The sequence below is a fragment of the Camelus bactrianus genome, chromosome 13, assembly GCF_048773025.1.
Source record: "Camelus bactrianus isolate YW-2024 breed Bactrian camel chromosome 13, ASM4877302v1, whole genome shotgun sequence".
Classification (NCBI taxonomy): Eukaryota; Metazoa; Chordata; class Mammalia; order Artiodactyla; family Camelidae; genus Camelus; species Camelus bactrianus.
In genome coordinates this window covers 76,048,016-76,071,641 of record NC_133551.1, presented here as the reverse complement: position 1 = coordinate 76,071,641, position 23,626 = coordinate 76,048,016, and the positions used below count along the sequence as shown (strand labels likewise).

The window sequence follows — 23,626 nt, the reverse complement described above, 5'->3', positions numbered from 1 at the left end:
TTTGCAGAAAAAAAATAAAAAGGCTAATTTATAACAGAAAGCCAAAGCACCTCACTTAAAGTGACAGCCGCATACCGTTAAGATTTCCAAAGGACCCATATAAGTTGGTAAAATATTGAAGTAGGAAAAGTTCCATCGTAAGTTAACCACCAGCGGATATTTAAGTCTCCTATATTAGATCTTGGGGAGGCAATGTTTTCAAATGCTTGGAACCTAGGATGAAGGCGATCACATTAACGTGGCATGAATGCAGCGATAAATCCAAATTAAATAAACCAAATGGAATCGGGGTCCATCCATGCAGATCCGCTGGTCCCCAAACAGGAGCAGAAGAACAGCCGATGCTGCTACCGCACGGCTGCACCAGAGCAAACGCCTGACCTGCCACCAGACACCTGCCCCTGGCTGCCAAGGACGCGCAGTAAATCTTCCGACAAAAAGCTAAGGCCATGTGCCCCCAACAGCTCCGCGCTGACAAGCCACGCTGCGGCTCAGGGAGTCCCGTGCACGGGAGAACAACACCACTGGCCCGGCCGCCCAGAAGGAGGTGCAGCTCAGTGGGCAACAGAGCCCGTCTCAAGCCCGAAGCGAGTGACCTCTGTAGGGAAGCCCTCCCCAGGAGGGGCCCCTGCCCCCCAAACCCTGCTCTGTGCCCAGCAGTCCGTCTGGAAGTGGAGACAGTGGGCCTCCAGAGCACGGGCCGGGTTCTCACTGGCAGGAGCTACCAATCTCTGCTCATTCAAAGATCAAGGAATGCAGGAAAAGCTGGTCAGAGCTGGGATCCAACTACACCGTGGAAGCAGCCGAGGACAGGGAACGACCAAGGACAGGGGTCATCGAGGGACATCTGCCAGTCTCGCCCGCCTGAACCACCCTCTCTTCCGAGAGCAGCACCGATGGTGTCCCTTTGGGGAACCAGCCCCCAGTCCTCAAGCCTGTGGTCACGGTGGGCTGGCCCAACCCCACACCGAGAGAGGGTGTGTGACCCAAGACGGACTGTCCCAGCCTGTCCCCATCACAGGCATCCAGGGCACAGGCAGGTGACTGCGCAGAGCGAGGGGCTCCCCCTCAGGACTTCCACTGGAACGACTGAGTAAAAGAAGCTCTAAGCGCAGGGATAGCCGATCAGCTCCCGGAGCCGCCACGCAGGGACACCCTCCCTGGAAGGCAGTCAACACTGAGAGCTCGAGGGTGAGCGGACGGGGGGTGGGGGGGAGTGGGAGACAGACAGACAGACAGACACGCCGGGTCCTCACCACATCACCCAAGTGCCAGGATGCAGCCCGGCCTCACCCCAGGGCTTCTCTGTCGGTGAGCCCACCAGCTCCCTCTCTGTTTAAGCTACTTTGAGTTGAGTTTCTACCCCTTGTACGGAAAAGGCCTGATGGACCCATTTCTCTACCCACAGGGCTGAGGGCTTTAGGAGGGGCAGGACTCTGCTGAGCCACAGGGAGAGACATGGGCTCGGCCCCCCGATCGGGAGATGCCCCTGGGATCGGGATCGTCTCTAGCATCGGACAAGCATCCGCCCCGAGGCTCTTCCGGGCGCAGCCCTGCGGCTGGGAGGGGCCACGCACCGGCTCCAGCCCAGGAGCTGGGAGGAGTGACGGGGTCACTTCCGGGCCGGAGCACTGACCCGCTGGAACCAGATCCTTTTCAGACCTCACTCTTTGTGGCGTGGGAACCCGCAGGACTCAAGATAACAAGCGCCAGCTGGGATCACGATGAGCAGGGCCACTACCAACCCACCAGGATGTCGGGGGAGAGGAGGAAATACACCTTGTTGTTTTAAACTGGGGAGATTTTGGAACTATCTGTTACCACAGTGAGCTGGACCAAGACACCCCAGGAGCAGCAGCAGACGGAAGCCACTCGGCAAACAAACAACGATACAAAATAAACAGCGGGGTTTCCAAAGGGGCGGGAGACGTGGGAGGGAGGCCGTGCCAGGGAGCAGACAGACAGCGGAGCAGGGTCCTAAAGATGAGGGTGAGTTTCCCTCTGAAAGGGCAAGAAAAGTTTAGTATGTATACATTTTTTTAACGTGGGAATATTTTAAAACACTTCTAAATTCTAGGTAAAAGGCAACAGAAATGGGAATCAACAAGTGAGGAAACAAGAATCCTACAGCTCAAAATGTACGAAGCAGGGTCCGCACTGGACCTGGAAGAAAACTGCAGAACCTCAGCTGGGACAATTACGAAGCCGATAAACGGGAAAAACACAAAGCATTCAACTTTTAAAAGGTTTTTTTTAAAAATTAAGAGGACGGACTTGATAAAAGCATACAGAATTAAATTTTAGTTAAGTTCATGAAAATTAAAGATACAATTAGAAACTCAGAAACAAAGGACAGGGGAACCAACGAGGGGAACCAAGAGCTAATCCTCGTGGGGAGTGATGAAAGGCAGACGCCTCCCGTCAGCCCGACCCAGAACAGGAGGCCCGCCAAAATACTCGGAACGAGAAGGGGGATCTAATCGTAGATACTGTTCAAAAAAACGACAGGCCCAGTGCAGAGTCACCTGTGCTCAGTCAGCGTCACCAAGCCAGGGCTGAGCCGCCCACCCAGTGCAGCTCCAGCTTTCCCCCGGGACGCGGTCTCAGCGGCCAGGCTGGCGCTGCCCGGTCGGCATCAGGGAGGTCACTGCCACGCGGGCCCTCGTCACCTCCCAGAGGAAGGACAGGTAACCCGCTCTCTCCGCAGCCCCACCCCTTCTGCCTGTGAGCCTTCCGTTCTGCACGGCTCCTAGGAGCCCTCCTCCTGGCAAGGTGGGATGCGGCCCGAGTCACGCCTCGCTCAATACAGCCAATCAGAGCTTTAAATTTTACTCGGTTGGGTTCTGTTATTTAACAATGCAAATCAGAATTTTTAAATCAGGTACAGTTTTATCCCAGTATCTTTGTGAATGCAACCAAACGGACCATTTTTCTAGAGTGTGTACCCCAAAGGTACCCACGTGATGAGCTGGAAAACCCAAGCAGACCAGTAACCACCAACAGAAACTTGACCGGTTGTCAAAACATCCCTTCAAAGGCACCAGATTCCCGAAGGCTTTACAGCTGAGTTCCACTAGACCTTCACGGGACAGGTCCTGCCTTTTGTTTAAACTAGTCGAAAGCACAGAAAAAATGCTTAACATTTGAAGTGCCAACCTGACGGGCTCATGGGGCACCCAGATACTTGCTTCCACATTATCCTGGGTGTGTCTGCAAAGGTGTTTCCAGGTGAAATTGGCACTCGAACAGTGACTCAGTAGAGCCTTTGCCCTTCCCCGTGTTGGGGGTGGGGGTGGGGGTGCACATCATGGAATCTGTGGAGGGTTTACTCAAAACAAAAAGGTGGAGGAAGGAACACCTCGGCCCCTCGGCTGACCACAGAGCTGGGACATTGCTCTCCTGCCCTGGGATCCCCCATTCTGAGACCTTCAGACCCAGGTGAAATCTACATCACCGACGCCACTGGTTCTCAGGCTTCTGGGTGCGGACTGCACCACCCCACCAGCCCTCCTGGGTTCCAGCTTTGCCAACGGTAGTCATGGGGCTTCTCGGCCTCCCTGAGTGTGCGGTCCAGTTTCTCGTAATAAACCTCTTCCTCTTCCTCTTCCCTATGTGTATCCCCCTGTTTCTGTGTGTCCAGAGAACCCTAAGCACTCATTTTACACAAGCAGCGTGCTCAAAGACACAAGCAAAAAGAAAGGAGCTGCAAATCATGGCCCCCTGGTCAAGTCTGGCCCACAATCAGTGCTTATAAGTAAAGTTTTATCAGAACACAGCTCTGCCTGTTCATTTACACGCCATCTGTGGCTTTCACTGCACACCAGCAGAGGGGAGCAACTACGACAGACATTGTCTGGCCCACAAAGCCTGAAACATTTACTGTCTGGCCTTGAGGTCTCCTGGCCTCGGCCGCACGTGGACCTCAAATATGGAAACAGAAACATAAATCCTGAACACAAGTTAATCACATCAAGACAGGCACTGACTGTGAAGTTCCCCACCTGCTATTCTGTCTTACTCTTTGATAGACTTTATTTTCAGAGCAAGGTTATACGCACAGCAGTATTGAGCAGAAAACCCCACACGCTCCCCGCCCCACGTGCACACAGCTTCCTATCAGCAGCCAAGGCCAGAGTGGTACGGTTTTCCTTTTGCTACCTAAAACACTGGCTAGTGTGTTCACTTACTGTCTCTTTTTAAAACATAAGCCCCATGAGGACAGGAGCCTAGAAGTGTACCTGGCACGTCACAGACTCTCAGTGAGTTTGCTGAATGGATATGGGGAGTGGGGGGCACTGAGCAAACCTACCTCTTCCAGAATGGCTCGCATAAAGTGGCAGCAGCAGGGCCAACACTGACCTTCCCCAGCCCAGTGGGAATCTGCTTCCCTGGATGGTGTCACGGGCACCGGTCTGTGCCCATCAGGGACTCTGGGGTCAACAGTTGCTCTGTGCAGATACTGCCTTTGCTCCTGACCTGCTGGTCGCCTTGCTTCCAGTAAGACTCTGGACCTGCGTTTAACTGGGCGGGTGGTGCAAAGGGGTATGAGCACATGTCACGCAGAAGGATGACACCAGCAGTGGTTCGGTGATGACCAGGCTGATGACAGCCGACGGCAGCTGGGGAGCATCTGCCCGGCCAGGCAGCCCGAGCACCTGGACGGACCCTTAGGCATCGAATCCCCTGTACGACCCCTGATAACCTTTGGCCATTTTTCTTTTCAGTTGTTTAACGACTTCTTATTGACCTGGAGGAGCTCTTTCTATAACCTTTCTTCTTTCTAATCTCCTTTCCATTCGTGCTTAATGGCTTCATGTACTGCAGATGTCTTCCAGTCAGAGGTTCGTCTTTTGAATGTGTTTCTAGAGTCGTCTCATATAAAAGCTTTGTTTTTTTTTTCTTTTGTTTTTTTAATTGACGTATAGTCAGTTTACACTGTTGCATCAGTTTCTGGTGCACAGCATCGTGTTTCAGTCATATGTGTACATACATATATTCATTTGCATATTCTTTTTCATTATAGGTTACTACAAGATATTGAATACAGTTCCCTGTGCTGTACAGTAGAAGCTTGTTGTTTATCCATTTTATATATAGCAGTTAGTATCTGCAAATCTAGAACTCCCAATTTATCCCTTCCCACCCCCTTCCCCTCGGTAACCATAAGTTTGTTTTCTATGTCTATGAATCTGTTTCTGTTTTGTAAATAAGTTCATTTGTTTCCTTCTTTTTTTTTTTAGATTCAACAAATAAGTGATAGCTTATGGTATTTTTCTTTCTCTTTCTAGCTTACTTCACTTACAATGACAATCCCCAGGTCCATCCATGTTGCAACAAATGGCATTATTTCATTGTATGAAGATATCACAACTTCTTTATCCAGTCATCTGTTGATGGACATTTAGGTTGTTTCCACATTTTGGTATTGTGAATAATGCTGCTGTGAACATTGGAGTGCATGTACCTTTTCGAATTAGAGTTCCCTCCAGATATGTGCCCAGGAGTGGGACTGCTGGATCATATGGTAAGTCTATTTTTAGTTTTTTAAGGAGCCTCCATACTGTTTTCCTTAGTGGCTGCACCAAACTTCATTCCCACCAGCAGTGTAGGAGGGCTCCCGTTTCTCCACACCCTGTCCATTAAAGCTTTATATTTTAACATAATCACATTTCTCAATCTTCTCTTTTGGTTTATGCCTTATCTTGTTTAAGAAAGCCCTCCTAACCCCAAGATCATAAAAATAGTCTCCAATTTTTTTTCTAAGACTCTTCAAGTTTTGTTTTGCATACTTAGGTCTTTAAGCCACCCATTTGACAGCTAGGGAAACTGAGGGACAGACACATTAAGCAACTGGTCTAAGGTCATCCAGCTGGCAAGTCTGCACTCACCAACAACACGTGACAGTTTCCAGTCACTTACAGGCTGCTGAGCTGTCCATCTCTACTTAGCATTCCTTGTGAAGGTTTACCCACCACAATGTGGGGAGATCTATTCTCTGCATTTTACCTGCAATCAAGCATCCGCTGTCCAAATAAATCAGCTTTCCCCTCTATCCCCCGACCGGGGCGCAGGCAAGCTGGTTCCGACGCTTCAGCCACTAAAAGCAGTGTTGTCACGAGCATCCCCGTCCAGGTCCCCGTGTCACATGAACCACTTCCCCTCTGCAACAGGTGTCCAGAAATGGCATTTCTGACTTACAGGGTATTAACTAAACATTACAAAACTGCTCCTCAAAGTGGCCGCACGTACTGCAAACCTCTCTACGTGGTGAGAGCTTTTCTCCCAAATCCTCCTTAACCTGAGTACTGTCACACAGCAAGGTTTTCCCAACATGAGGGGAAGGAAATCATTTCTCATTTTAGTTTGCATTTCTCCAATCACTAGTGAAACTGAGCACTTTCTCATGTGTTTACCGGGTATTCCGGTTTCTTCTCTGTGAACTCCCTCTTCATATCCTTTGCCCATTATTCTATCTTGTTTATTATTCTTCATTGATTCAGAACAGCTCTTTCTAACATCTTTCTTCTTTCCAATCTTCTCATGCTAAAATTTACCAATACTTGTAAAGTTTTGTTTTATAATCCACCTAGAATTTATTTTTGTACACAACATGAAATAAGGATCTGATTTTATATTTTCCACATGGACTGTTCATTGACTGGCCCTCCCTTGCCCCGCTGGCAGGCAGAATCGTGCCCCCAGCCCCAGAGGCCCACACCCTAATCCCCAGACCCTGCACACATGCTGTGTTGCACTGCCAAGGGAACCAAGGTAGCTAATCAGCCGACCGTGAGATGAGGAGACTGTCCCAGATGATCTGGGTGGACCCCATGCAATCACAACAGTCCTTACAGGGCGGCGGGAGAGTTAAAATGTACCTCTGCTGCCCCAGAGGACGGAGGAAGGGGCCAAAGATGCAGGTGGCCTCTGGGAACCGGAAAAGACAAGGAAACAGATCCTCCCCCAGAGCTTCCAGCAGGAACACAGCCCTGAGACCTTGACTTTAGTCTGTGAGAATTTGGACTTCTGACCTCCAGAACACTCTGATAGTAAGTTCATGCTATTTTAAGCAACTACGTGTATGGTAATTTGTTATCACAATAATAGGAAATTAATATGCCCTTTATCTGTAATTTGTCATATACCACACTTTTTATTTTGTCCTGTTACTTATTTATCTATGTCTGTACCTGTCGTGTTGTTCTGGTCACTCTAATTTTATGGTAACCCTGCAAATCAAGACAGGTGAAGCCTCTCCAAAATTGCCTTGGCCACTCTTGAATATGTAATTTTTTACATAAAAAAGGATATATTTTAAAAGAAAATAAATGCAGTGCACAGTGGAGACACTTCCCAGGCAGAGGGCATGAGCCAGGACTCAGAGTCATGCAAACGATGACCCGGGTGGGGAATCACATTCCGCACAAAGCAGCTGGGACCACCAGCCCTGGGGTGGATGATTTCCACGGCCTGGGAATCATTAACAGCAGCAAAGACTTCTGCTTCTGACCAGACTTACCCTCCCATCCAAAACAAAGTTTTCTCAGACTATCAAAATATAAAAAACAGCAGTTTTCAAGATACTGGAATTCAGGCAGCAAAGGATCCTGGGGAACAGAAAACAGAAGAAGCAAGCCCTCAGTGGGGAGGGTAGAGCTCAGTGGTAGAGCCTGGGCTCAGCTTGCATGCGGTCCTGGGTTCAACCCCCAGTACCTCCACTAAAAAAAAAAAAAGAATTAAAAAATTGAAGAAATTTAAAAAAAAAAAAAAAAAAAAAAGGAAGCCCTCTGATTGGCCCAGATCGCCACGCTGAGTGATTCTGAAGGTGGACGTGCAGGGGAGGGAACCCAGACAGAACACAGCAGCTCCTGATTGGATGACCAAGCTCAGAGCCCGGGGGGCCAAGGAAGCTGGAGTCTGCAGGGCTGAGCACCAGACAGGAGGGGCGGGCAGAGAGAGGACTCCAGCCCCGTACAGAGGGTCCCTCTAGGATTCATCAGATCACTGATCAGGAAACCACCCAAGGACAGGGAAATAACCCGCCCCCCAGACCAGAGGAACCAGGACCCAGTGCTCACACAAGGTCAGAAACAGGCCGTTCCCGCAGGCTGGTAAACCTCATAACTCAGGGGGCATCAGGCAGAGCACCGAGAGGGGAGAACACTGCACCCTACACTGAATGCCCGTCTGGTCCTGTCTGACAGATCTCAAGGGCAAGACCCCGAGCAGCCAGACTGACTCCAAAGCTCAGGAGTATTTATCAACTACAAAAATACTCAGCACCCGGTGGGGTAAAGTTCACGATATCTGCAATCTATCAAAAATTATGATTATAAAGAAGCAGGGATTATGAATATAATCCAAATTAGGACAAAAATCAATCAATCAAAACTAACCCACTGGACTAGAAGAATCAATATTGTTAAAATGACCATAGTACTCAAGGCAATCTGCAGACTCAGTGCAATCCCTATCAAATTACCAAAGGCATTTTTCACAGAACTAGGACAAAAAAATGGAAACACAGAAGACCCTGAATAGCCAAAACAATCTTGAGAAAGAAGAACAGAGCTGAAGGAATCAGGCTCCTTGGCTCCTTTATACTATAAAGTTACAGTAATCAAAATAGTATGGTACAAAAAATAGAGAAATAGATCAATAGGACAGGACAGAAAGCCCAAAAATAAACCCATACACTTATGGTCAATTTATGTATGACAAAGGAGGCAAGAATATACACTGGAGAAAAGACAGTCTCTTCAATAAGCGGTGGTAGGAAAACTGGACAGCTAACCCATAAAAGAATGAAATTAGAACATTCTATAACACCATATACAAAAGTAAACTCAAAATGTATTAAAGACCTAAATGTAAGACTGGATACTATAAAATTCCTAGAGGAAAATATAGGCAGGACACCCTTTGACATAAATTGCAGCAATGTTTATTTGGATTTGTCTCCTAGAGTCATGGAAACAAGACCAAAAGCAAACAAATGAGACCTAATTAAACTTAAAGGCTTTTTGCACAGCAAAGGAAACCATAAGACAGCCCACAGAATGGGAGGAAATATTTGCAGAGGGTCCCTCTAGGATTCAGTAGATCACTGATGTGACTGACAAGGCTTACTTTCCAGAATATACAAACAGCTCACACAGCTTAATATCAAAAAGAACAAAGAACCCAATCCAAAACTGGGCAGAAGACCTAAATACACATTTCTCCAAAGAAGACACACAGATGACCAACAGGCACATGAAAAGATGCTCAACATCGCTAATTACTAGAGAAACGCAAATCAAAATCACAGTGAGGTAGGTCAGAATGGCCATCGTCAAAAAGTCTACAAGCAATAAACGCTGGAAAGGGTGTGGAGAAAGGGAACCCTCCTACACTGCTGGTGGGAATGTAGGTTGCTGCAGCCACTATAGAAGGACAGTATGGAGGCTCCTTAAAAAAGTAAAAACAGACTTACCATAAGATCCAGCAACCCCACTCCTGGGCATATATTCAGAGAAAACTCTAATTCAAAGGGATACAATCACTTCAATAATCAAAGCAGCACTATTCACAGTAGCCAAGACACAGAAGCAACATAAATGTCCATTGACAGATGACTGGAATAAAAAGACGTGAGATATATATACATATATATAATGGACTATTACTCGGCCATAAGAAACAAAATAATGCCATTTACAGCAACATGGATGGACCTGGAGAATCATACTAAGTGAAATAAATCAGATAGAGAAAGACAAGTATTACATCATACCACTGACACGTGGAATCTAAAAACTGATGCAAATTAACTTACTTACAAAATAGAAATAGATGCACAGACATGAAAAACAAACTATGGTTACCAAAGGGGAAAGGTGGGGGAGGAACAGATTAGGAGTTTGGGATCAACAGATACACACTACTATACATAAAACAGATAAACCACAAGAATCTACTATATAGCACAGGAAACTATATTCAAAACCTTATGATAATCTACAATGGAAAAGAATATGAAAAAATAATATATATGTGTGTCACTTTGCTGTACACCTGAAACACTGTAAATCAACTATGCTTCAATTTTTTGTAAATAAATAATACCTGGCAGCTGCCACGTGTCACAGCCGTGCTGTGCGCCGGGCGCTGTGTGAACACTCCGCACCTCTGAGCCCCGCAGAGACCCTTAGGTTTGCACTGCTGACTCCTTTCACAGGTGCCTGAAGCGAGCTTGTCCTAGGCAGCAGGTCCCAGAGCTCCGGCCACGAGCCCAGTGACATCCCTGGTCCACGTCCCCCGCCCTCACGCCCTCACCTAACTATGTAATCTATGCTTCTAATGTATTCAACTTTATCAAATAAAATTGGAAATTTATTCTCAACTGCTCTGGCGGAAAATACATGCCTACCACCCACCGCTGCGAAGGATTCCAGCAACCATCCTGGCAATTTCTCAAGAACAAGGGTGCTGTCCATTTCAGCACCACTTACGTAAGATGCCATGGTCAGCGCACACACTGGGGTGAACAGCAGTCCCGAGAGCAAGCGGGGAAGCACAGCACTCAGCACCGGGAAGGGCGCCCACCACACGTGCTGCCTTTCGGGAAAGGAGGAAAAGACTTAACGGTGTGGTTTGTCCCGGAGCAGTCAGCTATTACGTTTTGGTGCCTGAATGTTTCAGGTATCTCAGAAAATCCTGGAAGACTATGACGATGGAGGCCAGCACATCAAGTGCTAGGCCAGAGAAACAAGTGTGCTACTTCCGCCAATTGCGAAATTAAAGTCAAGGAGACCAGTCTCTAAAAGCTAGAGTCTCACCTCATAACAAATCACTCCCAGACGACAGACTCACTGGCTTTTGCACTGGAACCGAGGACCTGCGCCCAAGACTCTGGCCAGCCCTCCCTGGACACCCAGCAGCACCCATCAGATGAGGTACCGGCCTCAGCAGCAGGTGCTGGGCCAGCCACCATGAAGCTCACAGCTGCACTCACACGAGTGGGCACGCCACCGCCCGCGGGACGGGCGTCACTCTGCCGGGAGCCCTCTGTCCCTTTCAGAAAGCCTCACCCTGAGGCCGTGGCCTCCCACTCTCGGACAGGGCTCCAGGGGAGTGGAAACAACTTTTTAAAAACAACAAACTCACAACTACATTCACAGTGCAAGATAAAGCTGGCCGTCTGTGACTCTTGGCCAGCCTCCCACTCTTGAGCCCCGAGTCTGCAGGACACCCACAGGAAGTGCCCTTTTAAGCGTCACCAACAGACCTTTCAAGGCCCTTGGTCAGGGAGCTGCAAGTGACAGAGCTCACCTGTGGCTGGAGCACAGGTGACAGAGGGCTGGGCCACGCTCCATCACTGTCAGATTCTACACCCCACGGTTAAGCTGGAAATCAACCAGCTCTTCCAAATGAAAGCAATTTGTGCCAACCATCTGATAAATGTTATCGTACAGAATAAGTATCTCAGGAATAGAGGGAGTCATGCCGTGCTCTTGGAGGAGGAGGCAGCTCCCTGCACATACTTACTTGAAGGGGACGTGGGTGGCTTCCTGGAGGACTGGCGCTCTGGCTTGGGGCCATTGGTGTGCCCTGTGGGCGTGCCTGGCTGTCCTTCGGGGCTCAGCGAGTACTGGAACTGGACTGTCCCCGATTCCACCTGCTTCACCTACGACCACAAGCAGAGCAATGACAGTCATGCACCCTTCGCTGGAACAACTCGACCAGGAACAGTTCCCCCGGCCCTAAAACAATCACTGTGGGTCAGAATCCCAGGAGACCACCATCACAGGAAGACCCTCAGGCGAGCAGAAATCACAACACTGCCCCAGTTCTGAATGCTTTCCTTCATCAACCTATGTTACGTTGCCTCTTCTTATTCTGATGTACAGTTCTTTGAGTTTTAACACACGTGACCACCACCACATTTGGGGTACAAAACAGCCCCACCACCCAAAACACTCTCTCATGCTGTCTCTTTGCACCCCAGCCCGCCCCCACTGAGCTGCTCCCACCTCTGTCTCCTGGCACCTAAGTGGGGTCACATGGTGTATAACTTTTGAGACCGGCTCCTCTGCCTTCCCGTGATGCTGATGAGATCCATCCAAGCCACAGTGTATATCGACAGCCCTTTCCTCCTTATTGCCGAGCAGCATCGCGTGGGCTTATCCATTCACTCATTCAGGAACATTTGGGCTGTTTCCAGCTTGACTGGTTATAAATAGAGCTGCTAAGAACATTGGTGAACATATTTCTGTGTGAACATAATTCATTTCTCTAAGTGTCATCTCTCCACGAGAAGGACTGCAAGGTCATATGGTAGGTGCATATTTAATTTTACAGGGAACGGCTAAGACTGTGACTTATTTCTGGGCACTCTATTCTGTTCCGTGAACGTTCGTGCCAGCTCCTTTACCAACAGCACTTTTGTCGACTACCGTAACTTTAAATTGTGTGGTACGATCGCTCCAACCTAATTGTTCTTCTCGAAACTATTTTGACTTTTCTAATTCCTTTGCTTGTCTACATAAAGTTTAGAATCAGCTTGTCTGTATCTACCAAAAAACAAAGTCATGCAAGAATTATGATTTAAACTGCATTAGATCTAAAGATCAATTTGAGGAGAATTTTTATCTTTATTATGTTGAGTCTTCTGATTCATAAAAATGCTGTCTCTCCATTTATTTAGGTCTCCTCTGACTCACCTTTGAGTTACCAGTGAGAATGACATGCAGCAAAAGGAATGTTTTTCAGTTTTCGGCACACAGATCCCGCACCTGAGAGGATGGCTTTGTAAATAATGCTATTCTTCAGATTTTTGCTTTCCAACTGTATATACTTTGTTAGTATATAGAAATACAATTGATTTTTCTATCTTGACCCCGTGTTGTATCCTCCAACCTCCCTAAACTCCTTTGTTTATTGTAAGAGTTTCTGGTAGATTCCTTGAGATTTTCTGCGTAAAAAATCATGCACAAAATCATCTACTTTGGTGAATGTTCTGTGTGCACCTGAGAAGAACGCGTGTCCTGCTGTGCTGGGGGAGTGCTCTGCAAAGGCCATTCAGCTCCAGCTGCCTGATGACCCTGTCCAGGTCTTCTGTATCATTGGTGATTTTCCATCGACATGTTTATCGTTTACTCCAAGAGGAGTGTTGAAATCTCCAACTGTAACTGTGAATGTGTCTATTTCTTCTTTCCGTTCTATTAGTTTTTTGCATTTTGAAACTCTATGTTAAATGCACACACTTTTAGGATTGCAAGTCCTTTTGGTGAATTGACTCTTTTATCATATGAACACCTCTCTCAATTCCTAGAAATTTCCTTTGCTCCAAAGTCTGCTTTGTCTGGTATTAATATAGCTACTTCGGTTTTCTTTTGATTCGTGTCTGCGTATTTTTCCATCCTTCTGTTTTAACTTACTACATCATTATACTTGAAGTGAGTTCCTGGTGGACAGCATATAGTTGGACCCTGGATTTTTATGCCACCTGGCAATTTCTGTCCTGAAGTTGGTGTGCTCAGACCATTTGCATTTCACGTAATTATTGGCGTGTTTGGATCCAGGACTATCATTTTATAATGTGCTCCTTCTGTTTTTCATTCCTGTTTCCCTTTTCCTGCCTTATTTTGAATTATTCCACTTTGTCTATTGAGTTTCTTTACAGTCTTATTTTTAGCAATTGTTCTTGTGTTTACAAGGTAAATATTTAGCTTTCCACAATCTACTCAAAATCTGTGCTTTATTACATCAGGTGGCTGTGGAAACCTGATCACCGTGCAGGTCTCTTTACCCTCCCCCTTCACATTATAGTTGTCTTACCTATTACACCCACAAAGCTTAGGATCCTTAAAAACCCAGACAGTGTTGTAATTTTCGCTCCAACCATCAAATATGTTTTAAAGAACCCAGAAGGAGGAGGATGCTGTACTGTATTCATCGCTTCTGTTGCTCTCTCTTCATTCCCGCTGTGCCAAGTTTCCGTGTGATATCATTTCTCTTCTGTCTGAAGAAATTCCTTCGCTATCTCTTAGAGCATGTCTGCTGCCAATGAATTCTCTTAGTTCTCGTTCATCTGGGAATGTCTTTATTCCACCCTCATTCCCGCAGGGCTTTTGCTGGATTCAGAACTCTCGATTTTGGGGTCTTTCCGTTACTGCTTTTCGAGTGTTGCTCTGTCTCCCTTCGGCCTCTGTGGTTCCTGCTGAGAAGCCCACAAGCATGCAAATGATCGTGTCTTTGTAAGCTCTGCACCACTCTTCTACGGCCGCCTTTAAGGCTCTGTCTTTACTTTTCAGCAGTGCGATTAGGCTGGGTCTCCGCGTGGATTTCTTTGCATTTATCTCCAGGTCCACTGAACCTCTTCAGTCTGTAGGTTTAAGTCTTTCACCAAATTTGAGAAGTTTTCAGCCATTATTTCTTCAAATTTTTTTTTCACTGCATTATTTCTCTTCTGCTGGGACTCTGACAGCACAGGGGTTTGTGCATTATCTCGCAATCATTTTTCTCTCTGTGGTTCAGGCTGGATAAACTCTAGTGACGTTTCTTCAAGTTCACAGACTGTTTCTTCTGTCATCTGCACTCCGCTATTGAGCCCATCTAGTGAATATTTTATTTTGGCAATTTTATTTTTCAGTTCTAAAATTTCCTTCTGTCTCTGCTGAGACTTTGTGTCTTTCCATTTGTTTCAAGAGGGTTTGCTCTGATTTACCAGAGCATCTTCACAGGGCCTGCTTGAGAGTCTTCATCTCATCACTCCGACACTCATGTCGTCTCAGCGTTGCTGTCTGCTGGGTGTCTTTTCCCTTACGTTGAGATTTTCCTGGTTCTTCGTCTGTCAATTAAGTTTAGACTGTATCATGGACACTCTGAATAAAACAGTACAAGACTCTGAGTCTCATTTAAATCCTACGGAGAATGTTACTATTTTTGTTTAGTCAGGAATCAACCCAGTTGGGTTCCAGTCCGTTTCCAAGCAGCCTCCTTGGGCTGTGGTTTCAACACCAGTTCCCCCTTCAAAGCCTGTGAGTGCTACTCGGAGCCCCCCTGCACGTGGTCCGCCCGGTGGGCAGCTCTGGGACTGGGCAGCGCTCCACCCGTCATCCAGTTCTCCAAGTCCGTGATACGCCATTCGGGGTCAGATTCAGGCACGTGACGCTGGGGGTCACCTCCGCATTTCCTGAACAACTTGACGGGGTGCTTTCCAAGCCCCTCCCTCCCCAGGCCGCCCCAGATCTTTCCAGTTTCCTGGGGCTCCCTCTCCAATCCTCTGGCCGGACCCCATGCTGCTGCACACCTCTGGTGACAGCGCCTGAATCCAAGGCCAGGCTTGGCGGGGATAGAGTGGGATTCCCTTTAAGTGCAGCACTGTACAAAAGAGCTAAAGTTCTCAGCTATCACGACTACAAGTCAGTATAAAATTTCCAAAATTGATAAACTAAGAAATAGCAGTAGAAGCATAATATTTAGAAAACAAAGTAAATGCCACATGTCACAGCTAAGAATGGAAAGTGGCTGCCTCTGGAGATACTTATTTTTTAAGTGAATTATTTGCTCAAGGGAAGACTACAGTTGTTTAGGAAAAAATATATAATTATAATATACTGCTTACTTTCATAGTAAATGACACAGATATAATCACCATGTAACATAAACCCTCAAATTTTCTTAGCAAAAATTTATGGGGTGTTGATAATATGTATTTTTTTCCCTTTGATTAATGTCCGTCATGCCCACTCGACTTTAAGTTCCCTGGGATTAGACTTTTCCTAAAGTAGATACTGGTGCTCAATAAAAATTCACTGAATGAATGAGACAAAGAAGTGACTGGGACACGGGCAGAGACTAGGCTCACCTCGGTGTCCACCCCTCTGACTTGGCGATGCCAGCACTGCTGTGCAAGGCAGGGCACACAGGAAGATCCAGAGGAGTGCTTTTAGAGAGCAGGACACTGAATCAAGTTTGCAGCCAGTGGTGGTGGGTGATTTTAGGTAATTAAATCTGCTGAGAGTCATGGACCTCACCCGGGGGTGGTTCTGCCCTGAGAAGAACACATTCAGCAGTGTCTGCACACACGCAGGCTGTCAGAGTCAGGGGGTGCTGGTGGCATCTGGTGAGCAGAGGCCAGGGGTGCTGGACACCCTCCAACGCCCGGGACAGACCCCACAGCAGGGGATCATCTGGCCCAAAGCGCTGAGAGCGCTGAGTTTGGGAAACCTTGATTAGAAGTGATATCCCTTGAAAGAATGGTGGTATGTGATCTATTTGTCCTTAAGACAGTCAGACCTTCACAACACCTTTGCTCCAATACAGCTGACACACTTAAAGAGTGAAGGAGATGTAGTGGCCTGAGAAGGCTAACCTTAAACAGAGTAAGTATTTATTCACATATAGAGAGAGGAAGAGAGAGAATGGCCATGGTTTCAGGATTTCCAATGGCGAGTTTATAATAAGGGCTCCAACCAGACCACGTAGGAAGGCAGCAGAGTGCGGTCCCCTAATGAGGGCCATTCCTCATAATAAGAGAAGCTGCACCATCAGCTGCCCCTTTCTTCAGGTCCCCTAAGCATAATCCAAATCATAAATAATGACACTGGAAATAACATCTGCCACTAGCGTCAGCACCCAGGTGACACACTGAAGCAGCAGGCATGGTCCCTTTACCTAAGAAAAATGGGACAGTCGAGTGCTAAAAGGCTCCCAGTCGCACTGCTGAGACAGGACGGGCACGATTCAGGAAGGTGAGCAGGGCATCAACAACGTGCCCGGCAGAAGTCCTGCCAGGACACATCGGCGTCAGGAAGGACTTGGGACATCGGCACGGTGTCTGTGGCAGCCGGGGATCACTGCTACCTGCCTGGCAAGGCCACCAATGGGCCAGGGGAGGCTGGGGGAGACGCCTCACACACACACTTCCAGTGGCCCTGCCCCACTTTTATTAACTTTTTATACTGGGCTTCAGAGAAAGCTTCATTTCAAAAATGGGGTTTTTTTTTTAAACCCTGCTTTGGTCCTTCCCCTCTGGACACAGCAAGACAGAGTCGAGGTCCAGCAGGCGTGAGTGATGAGCCGCAAAGACCAGCCCGGGCTCGACGCCGACCACCCAGCCCCACCCCAGCACCTGTGCACACGAGGTGCGGCCTCCCCCCGGGGCACCACACCGTTCCAGAGGGCTTTTTTTTTTAACTTATTTTATTTTTTAGCTTTTTTTCCAATGGAGATACTAGAAATTGAACCCGGGACCTCATGCATGCTGAGCTAAGCCCACTTCCCCCCAGAGGGCTTTTTAAAAAGACACACAGCACAGAAGTGGGTCTCGTGGTACCGTGTGTACAAGTAAGAGTCACAGGCCCCGCGGGTCACCTTGAGAGGCTGACATGTAAGCAGAGGCATCATAAGACCCCAGAAAAATCAGCCTTGGTAAGTCCACAGGCGACCATGTCTCAGCGAACACACCTATTTTTTTGGTTTTGAGAGGGGTGGTTTGGGTGGATAATTAGGTTTGGTTTTTTTTAATGGAGGTCGTGGGGACTGAACCCAGGACCTCGTGAATGCTAAGCATGCGCTCTACCACTGAGCTACACCCTCCCCACCGAACACACTTGTTTTTCAAAGGCAAATACATGACATGAAAAAATAGTGCTCATGAAACATCTGCAAATCTGTGAGCTTCTGGTTTTGAACACGCGTGAACTTGCTAGAAGGTCCTAAAAAACAATCATACTTACGGAGTATCTATCAATTTACCTCTTCGGAGCTCATGCTGGCAGGGGGCACCTTATAGACCAGACAGTGTGAGGGGCTGGGCCGGACCCCACCCTGCAGAGGTAGCATCGCCCTCCCAGAGCTGGCCTCCAGCGCGGGGCTCCAGACCGCCCAGCGGACCGTGTGCATACACGCCAGGTTGGACAAGGAGGTGGCCAAGGCCGCCTAGAACAGAAACAAAGCACGTCAGTCACGGCAGGGAGGGTGTAGCTCAGTGGCAGAGCGCACGCTTAGCACACACGAGGTCCTGGGTTCAAACCCCAGGACCGCCTCCAAACATAAATCAACAAGTAAATCTAATCACCACCCCCGGCCAAAAAACATATTAAAAAGCACATCGGTCAGGAGTCATCACAAAGCCCACGTGAGTGGGGGGAAATCAACAGGGCTTTCCTGGTAAAATCCCACTACAGAGCAGCGCAGCAAGGCCGGGGACAGTCAGTCCCTCTTGCGAGAGAAGGAACCGTCACAGGAGGGGCACGCGGCATCGCATCAGTGGCTCAGGAGGGCAGGGAAGCCAGCATCCTGTCCTGAGACCCCGCCGGCCTAACCAGGCCCCAGTGCCACCCGTGTGACTCCTCCTCTCCCCGCAGGATCTCCCTGCAGGTCTGTGAGCACTCTGCACCTGGCCAACACCCACCCAGACCTGTTAGTGAAACACGAGTGGCGGCGCTGTGCGTCAGTGACCAGAGGCCCTGGGAAGCAGTGAAGAGCACACGAGGGTACGCAGTGCGGGGCTATCAGCACACATTCTCCCAGCACAACCTCCGGGCGGTGCGGTCTGCACAGGCAACCTGGGCCTCCACCCCCAGAGCCGCAGGGGGCAGACGTCTGCTGTTTGCTGTTTAAGTCACTCAGTATACGGCATTCTGTTACAAAGAGCAGACTAAGATGACTAAGATGTCTGGTCCAGAAAAGCCAGGGACAAGGCGCACAAAAAGACAAAGGACAAACCGGGAGGGGACCCTGCAGTCATGTCTCAGATAAAGAGAGAGAGTGCCCTCTGTGTACAACGAACTCTGAACATCCGATGAGCAGGTGCAAGGACGCTCCCAAAAAATGGACAAAAGACATGAGTAGACTCGTCACACACATGAGAACACATTCAGCCTCACTGATGGTCAGAGAAATGTAAATCACACCCCTGTGACACCACTACCCACCCGTCGGATCAGCAGAGTTCAAACCCTTGACGAGGCAACCACGGGGGGGCCTGTGGGGAAAGAGGTCCCCCAAACACCACCAGTGAGTGCAGGGCACCAAGCAACCCCTCTGGAGAACCTGGACAGCGTCTAACATAACAATGCACACGTCTACCCTCCGATCCAGCAAGCCCACTCCCAGGAACTCGCCCTGAAGACACGCCTCCCACAGCACGGAAGTGCACGCGCACAAGACCACCCGCCTCAGCATCACGCACAGCTGCAGGATGCTGGAAACCATCTAAGTACCCAAGGGACTAAACTGCAGCCCACGGTGGAGCACGTGCAGCTAGAGAAAGGAGTGAGGGGCGCTCCGTGGATGCCGGGGACGGCCAGGCTGTGCTGGCGCCGTGAGAAAAGCAAAGTGCGAGGCCGCACGTGCACAAGTCTGCTCCCTCTGTGTACAAAGCGGAGCAGAGACAACACCACACACCTGCTATCTTTGCAAAAAGCAACCCAGGAGGGAGGGGCCCGGAGCAGCAGAGCCGGCTCCCACCAGCACGCTTCTCTCAGGTCACTTTTTGGCGGAGCTTTGACTTTTAAAACCGTATTTGTGTTCTGTATATTAAAAAAAGGAAATGAAATGAAATCAGTAAGGATGGGTGGGGAAATAGCTACAAAACTGAAAGCAAACAGGGACAGAAGGGCCCGACTTGTGTTCAAATGAACAGCCCGACCAACAGGAGGGGCGAAGCCGAGAGACCCAGGACCCCTCTCTGGCCACGCCCCTCGGTGCCGGCAGCGAACGCACCCTGAACCCTTTGCAGTAGGTCTGTTTTTCATAGCGGCACGGATGAAGCCAGTCTGACATTACTGTAGATGTGTCCTAGGACTGGGCATCCGAGTGGCTGTGCTGATGGTGCTGGAAGCCAGGGTTCCCCGTGGAAGGAGAGGTGCGGACGCGGAGGTGAGACCCAGGGAGCCCTGCCGGGTGGATGGGGCTCAGCAACAACCCGGTTCCCGAGCCGTGCACGCGGCCCAGATGTGTGTCCATGCGTGCGTGTGTGTGTAAGGATGTGAGCGCACGTGTCCCAACATGTGCGCACGTACGTGCATGTGCGTTTCCACGTGTGAAGTGTCCCAGTGCTGTCCACTGAGGGGGCATAGAAACAAAGCCAGTCCCAGCGCCCAGACCCAGACTCTAACACGTCCCCCTTTACAGAGAACCAGGGCTCATCAAAGCCAAGGAGGTCTGAGAAACTGTCACAGTCCAGAGGAGCCCGCGCCGGGGTCCTGGATGGGGTCCCGGGGCAGACAAGGACATCAGGTGAGGGGATTCGACCCGTCTGGACTTCGGGTGGTAACAGCACAACAGGAGACATGCATACCAACGACGCTAACGGCAGGGAGCCTGGGGCGGTCCATGGGATCTCTCCGCACTATCTGCACAGCTTTTCTGTAAGTCTAACCTTTCCTAAAATAAAAAGAGTTTTAGAAAAAGGAAGGGGTGGGACACCACAGCTCCTCACAGACGCAGCTGACCCCAGGGCTGGAGCCTCCCGAGCCAGAAAGTAAGGAAATGCTCAGAAGACAAAACACGGGGGAGGACGCCGCGGGGGAGGACATCACGAGGACACAGCCTGAAGGGACTCTGGCTACACACGGGGCAATCTGAACACCAGCCTGAGTAGGGGCGGAAATTTTAAAAACACCCACATCAGCACGGACTCAGTGGCCGAATCAGTCCACCCGCCCACCCGCGGGGGAGAAGGGAGGGTCCTGGACAGGAGGCAGTGGTGGAGGGAGGGCTGGAGCTGGAAATCTCCACTCCGACGGGGGCGGCAGCCACGGACGCCGATCTAGGGGGACCCTGGGGTGAGGAGCTCCCCACAGTTTGCCGATTAGTTGCAAGGAGGAAAACGGGAACTCGACAGTGGAGACATCACACGGCACCTGACCAGAGGATCAAAATTAACCAGGCCAGTGAGGCACAGAGGGGCACCACAGCCCCCGTGAGACCCTGGGGACATGCCTCACTCCCGGCGTTCCGGCGGGGATGTACAAACTGACCCCACCAGGAGGAAACATGGACGAATCCTAAATAGGAACTTTCTTTCTAAAACACTTTTTTTGTTTGTTTTTTTCATTTTTAAATTGTTTAAAATCTGTTTTTTGTTGTTTTTCTAAAACACTTTTTAAAGAAGAGAGACTACGGTATAAAAAAATATAATCATTAAAAACGAAGAAAGGCTGTGGAACTGTTCCGGGTGTGACCCTGGAACTGACGCCGTGTGATCCCGCACTGGGTCCTGGACTGGACAGGAGTGCAGAGGACACGGCGGGACAGACGGGCAGAACTGGAACACGGCGGGGAGAGGGGGGCACGGACCCGATGCTGAATGACCTGAGGCGGCCCCTCACGGTGCTTTCACAGGGGACCCTGTTACTGAGAAACACACACAGAGGCACGTGAGCGTGGTGTCTGCAATTTACTCTCAAATGGTTCAGAAAAAACACGTGTGTGAGTCCACACCCACACCCCCACACACACGCCCCCACCCACACCCACACACACCCCCACACCCACCCACACCCACACACACACACCCACACACACACACACCCCACACCCACACCCCCACACACACCCCCCCACACACACCCCCACACACACACCCCCACACACACCCCCCCACACACACACCCACACACACCCCCACACACCCCCACACCCACACACACACACCCACACACACACACACCCCACACCCACACCCCCACACACACGCGCAGGGAGGGAGGGGGGCAGAAACGTGAGGAAGTAAATGCAAACGAAGCAAATGGGGCAAATGTCAACAGTGAGTGAATCTGGACCAGGACTCGACCGGGGTTCTTTCTGTTTCTGCAACTTGTCTGCAAGTTTTTAAAGAAATAAAGTCCTACTCTGCCTTTTTTTAAACAAAAACCAATGCTAAGAAAACGAAAAGGCAAGCCAGAAACTGAAAAACAGGCATAGTCCACCCATCCCACAAAGGACTTAGATCCAAAATACATGAAAGAAACTCCCACCCACGCCCAGGAGAAGACAGACACCCCAGCGAGGCGGCGGCCACGCGGCAGGGCAGGCTAGCAGCGGCCAGCAAGCCCTGGACAGGAGCGCGGCAGCACTGGGCACCCGGGAGACGCACATGAGAGCCGCAGCCACAGCCCTGAGAGCGGCCAACGGTAACCCACCAGCAAAGCCAGGCGCGGTGAGCACGCGGGGACAGCAGGCTCGCAGCCGAGCCGGTGCCGCCGCTCTGGACAAGCCAGCATCCCGAGAAAGCACGTGCCTATCTGTGCAGAGACCCAGCAGCCCTGTTCCATGGCGTCTCCCAGAGAGAGAAAACACACGTCCACAAAAGGTCCTGCCCGGGCACAGGACAGAAAACTCAGCAATAAAACGAACGACCACAGGCGCGAACGTGCACACCGCTCCGCTGGACGAGAGCGATGCAGGCGCCCGCACGTGGTCTGCGCTACTCCACGCAGGTGAGTGCAGAAACAGGCAGAACCGACCTGCGGCTGCAGTGGGCTGAGCGACGGCCCCCAGAGACACCAGGTCCTGGTCCCCAGAACTTGCCAAGTATGACTTTATCAGATAAAGGGGTCTTCTCAGATGGGATTCAGCAGAGGATCGTGGGCAGGAAAGACCCTCCCGGACCATCTGTATGAGCCCTGAACAATCCCGAGTGTCCTTACAGGCGGAAGGCAGAGGGGGCTGGAGACAGACAGAGGAGCAGGCGCGGCCAGGATGGAGCAGAAGAGATGTGACGATGCCGGCCTTGAAGACTGGGGGCACGGGGATGCGGCCACAGCCAAGGACCGCGCAGCCCCAGGAGCTGGAAGAGGCAGGAAGGAGCCTCCCCTACAGCCTCCAGAAGGGGCACGGCCCTGCCCCCACCTTGTCTCCAGCCCAGGGAGCCTGGCTTCAGATCTCTGGCCTCCAGAGGTCTGTCGTCCTGATCCATCCAATTTGTGGTCATTTCTTAAGCAGTCACTGGAAATTAAGGAAGTTTCTAAAGATAAAAACCCCACCAGCAGTTGCCAATAGGGGGTGGGAATGGACTGGAGGGGACAGGAGGGGACTTCTGGATCTGGTTCTGCATCTGTACTGCAGTGGCGGTGACACGGTGACCCATTAATCAGGACTCACGCAGTTAGCAGACGTCCGTCTAGGTCACCACAGGTAAGCTTCGCTTCAAGAACAAAACTATCACCTGAGCCCCTGACATCCTGGGGACCAGACCCCTCCTCGACTTGCCAGATGGAAGAGCCAGCAGAGCCACCTTCTGTTCAGCTGGACTGAACCCAGTTTCTGTTCCCAGTAACCGTCAGTCTCCACTGACACCTACAGAGGCGTGTATGTGCACACAAAGACAGCTCAGCACCGCGCAGGTTCCCGCTCCCCGCGCCCAGGATGACTCCCCGCCTCGCTCCCCGCGTGGGAGGCATCCGCGTCATTCTGATTCCACAGGAGGTCAGGGGCCCACAAGGGGGCACGCTGCTGGAGCGAGAAGCGAGACTACAGAGGACGCACCGCAAGAGGGAAGGAAGGGCGCTGCCGAACACAGGACCACAGGACCACGGACCAACGTGCCGGGCAGTCACCAAACTAGTAACCGGGAGGGGGAGTCCTCCAGACCACTCCCCGAGGCGGGGTCAGGAACCACCCTCGGGAA

At 50.1% G+C, this 23,626-nt stretch overlaps 1 protein-coding gene across 5 annotated transcripts in view; it reads right to left on the bottom strand.

The window, feature by feature from the left end:
* NPHP4 (nephrocystin 4) overlaps window positions 1–23,626 on the bottom strand; it is a 103,086-nt gene that overhangs the window by 40,336 nt on the left and 39,124 nt on the right. For all 5 annotated transcript variants that reach the window (XR_012511486.1, XM_074377583.1, XM_074377584.1 and 2 more), the window contains 2 exons: window positions 17,746–17,928; window positions 11,530–11,668 (listed from right to left, as the gene is read on the bottom strand). Coding sequence is in view for 4 of the 5 variants with exons in the window: in XM_074377583.1 (XP_074233684.1) it covers window positions 11,530–11,668; window positions 17,746–17,928 (322 nt within the window). In the remaining variant the exon portion in view is untranslated. The remainder of the gene's footprint in view (window positions 1–11,529; window positions 11,669–17,745; window positions 17,929–23,626) is intronic.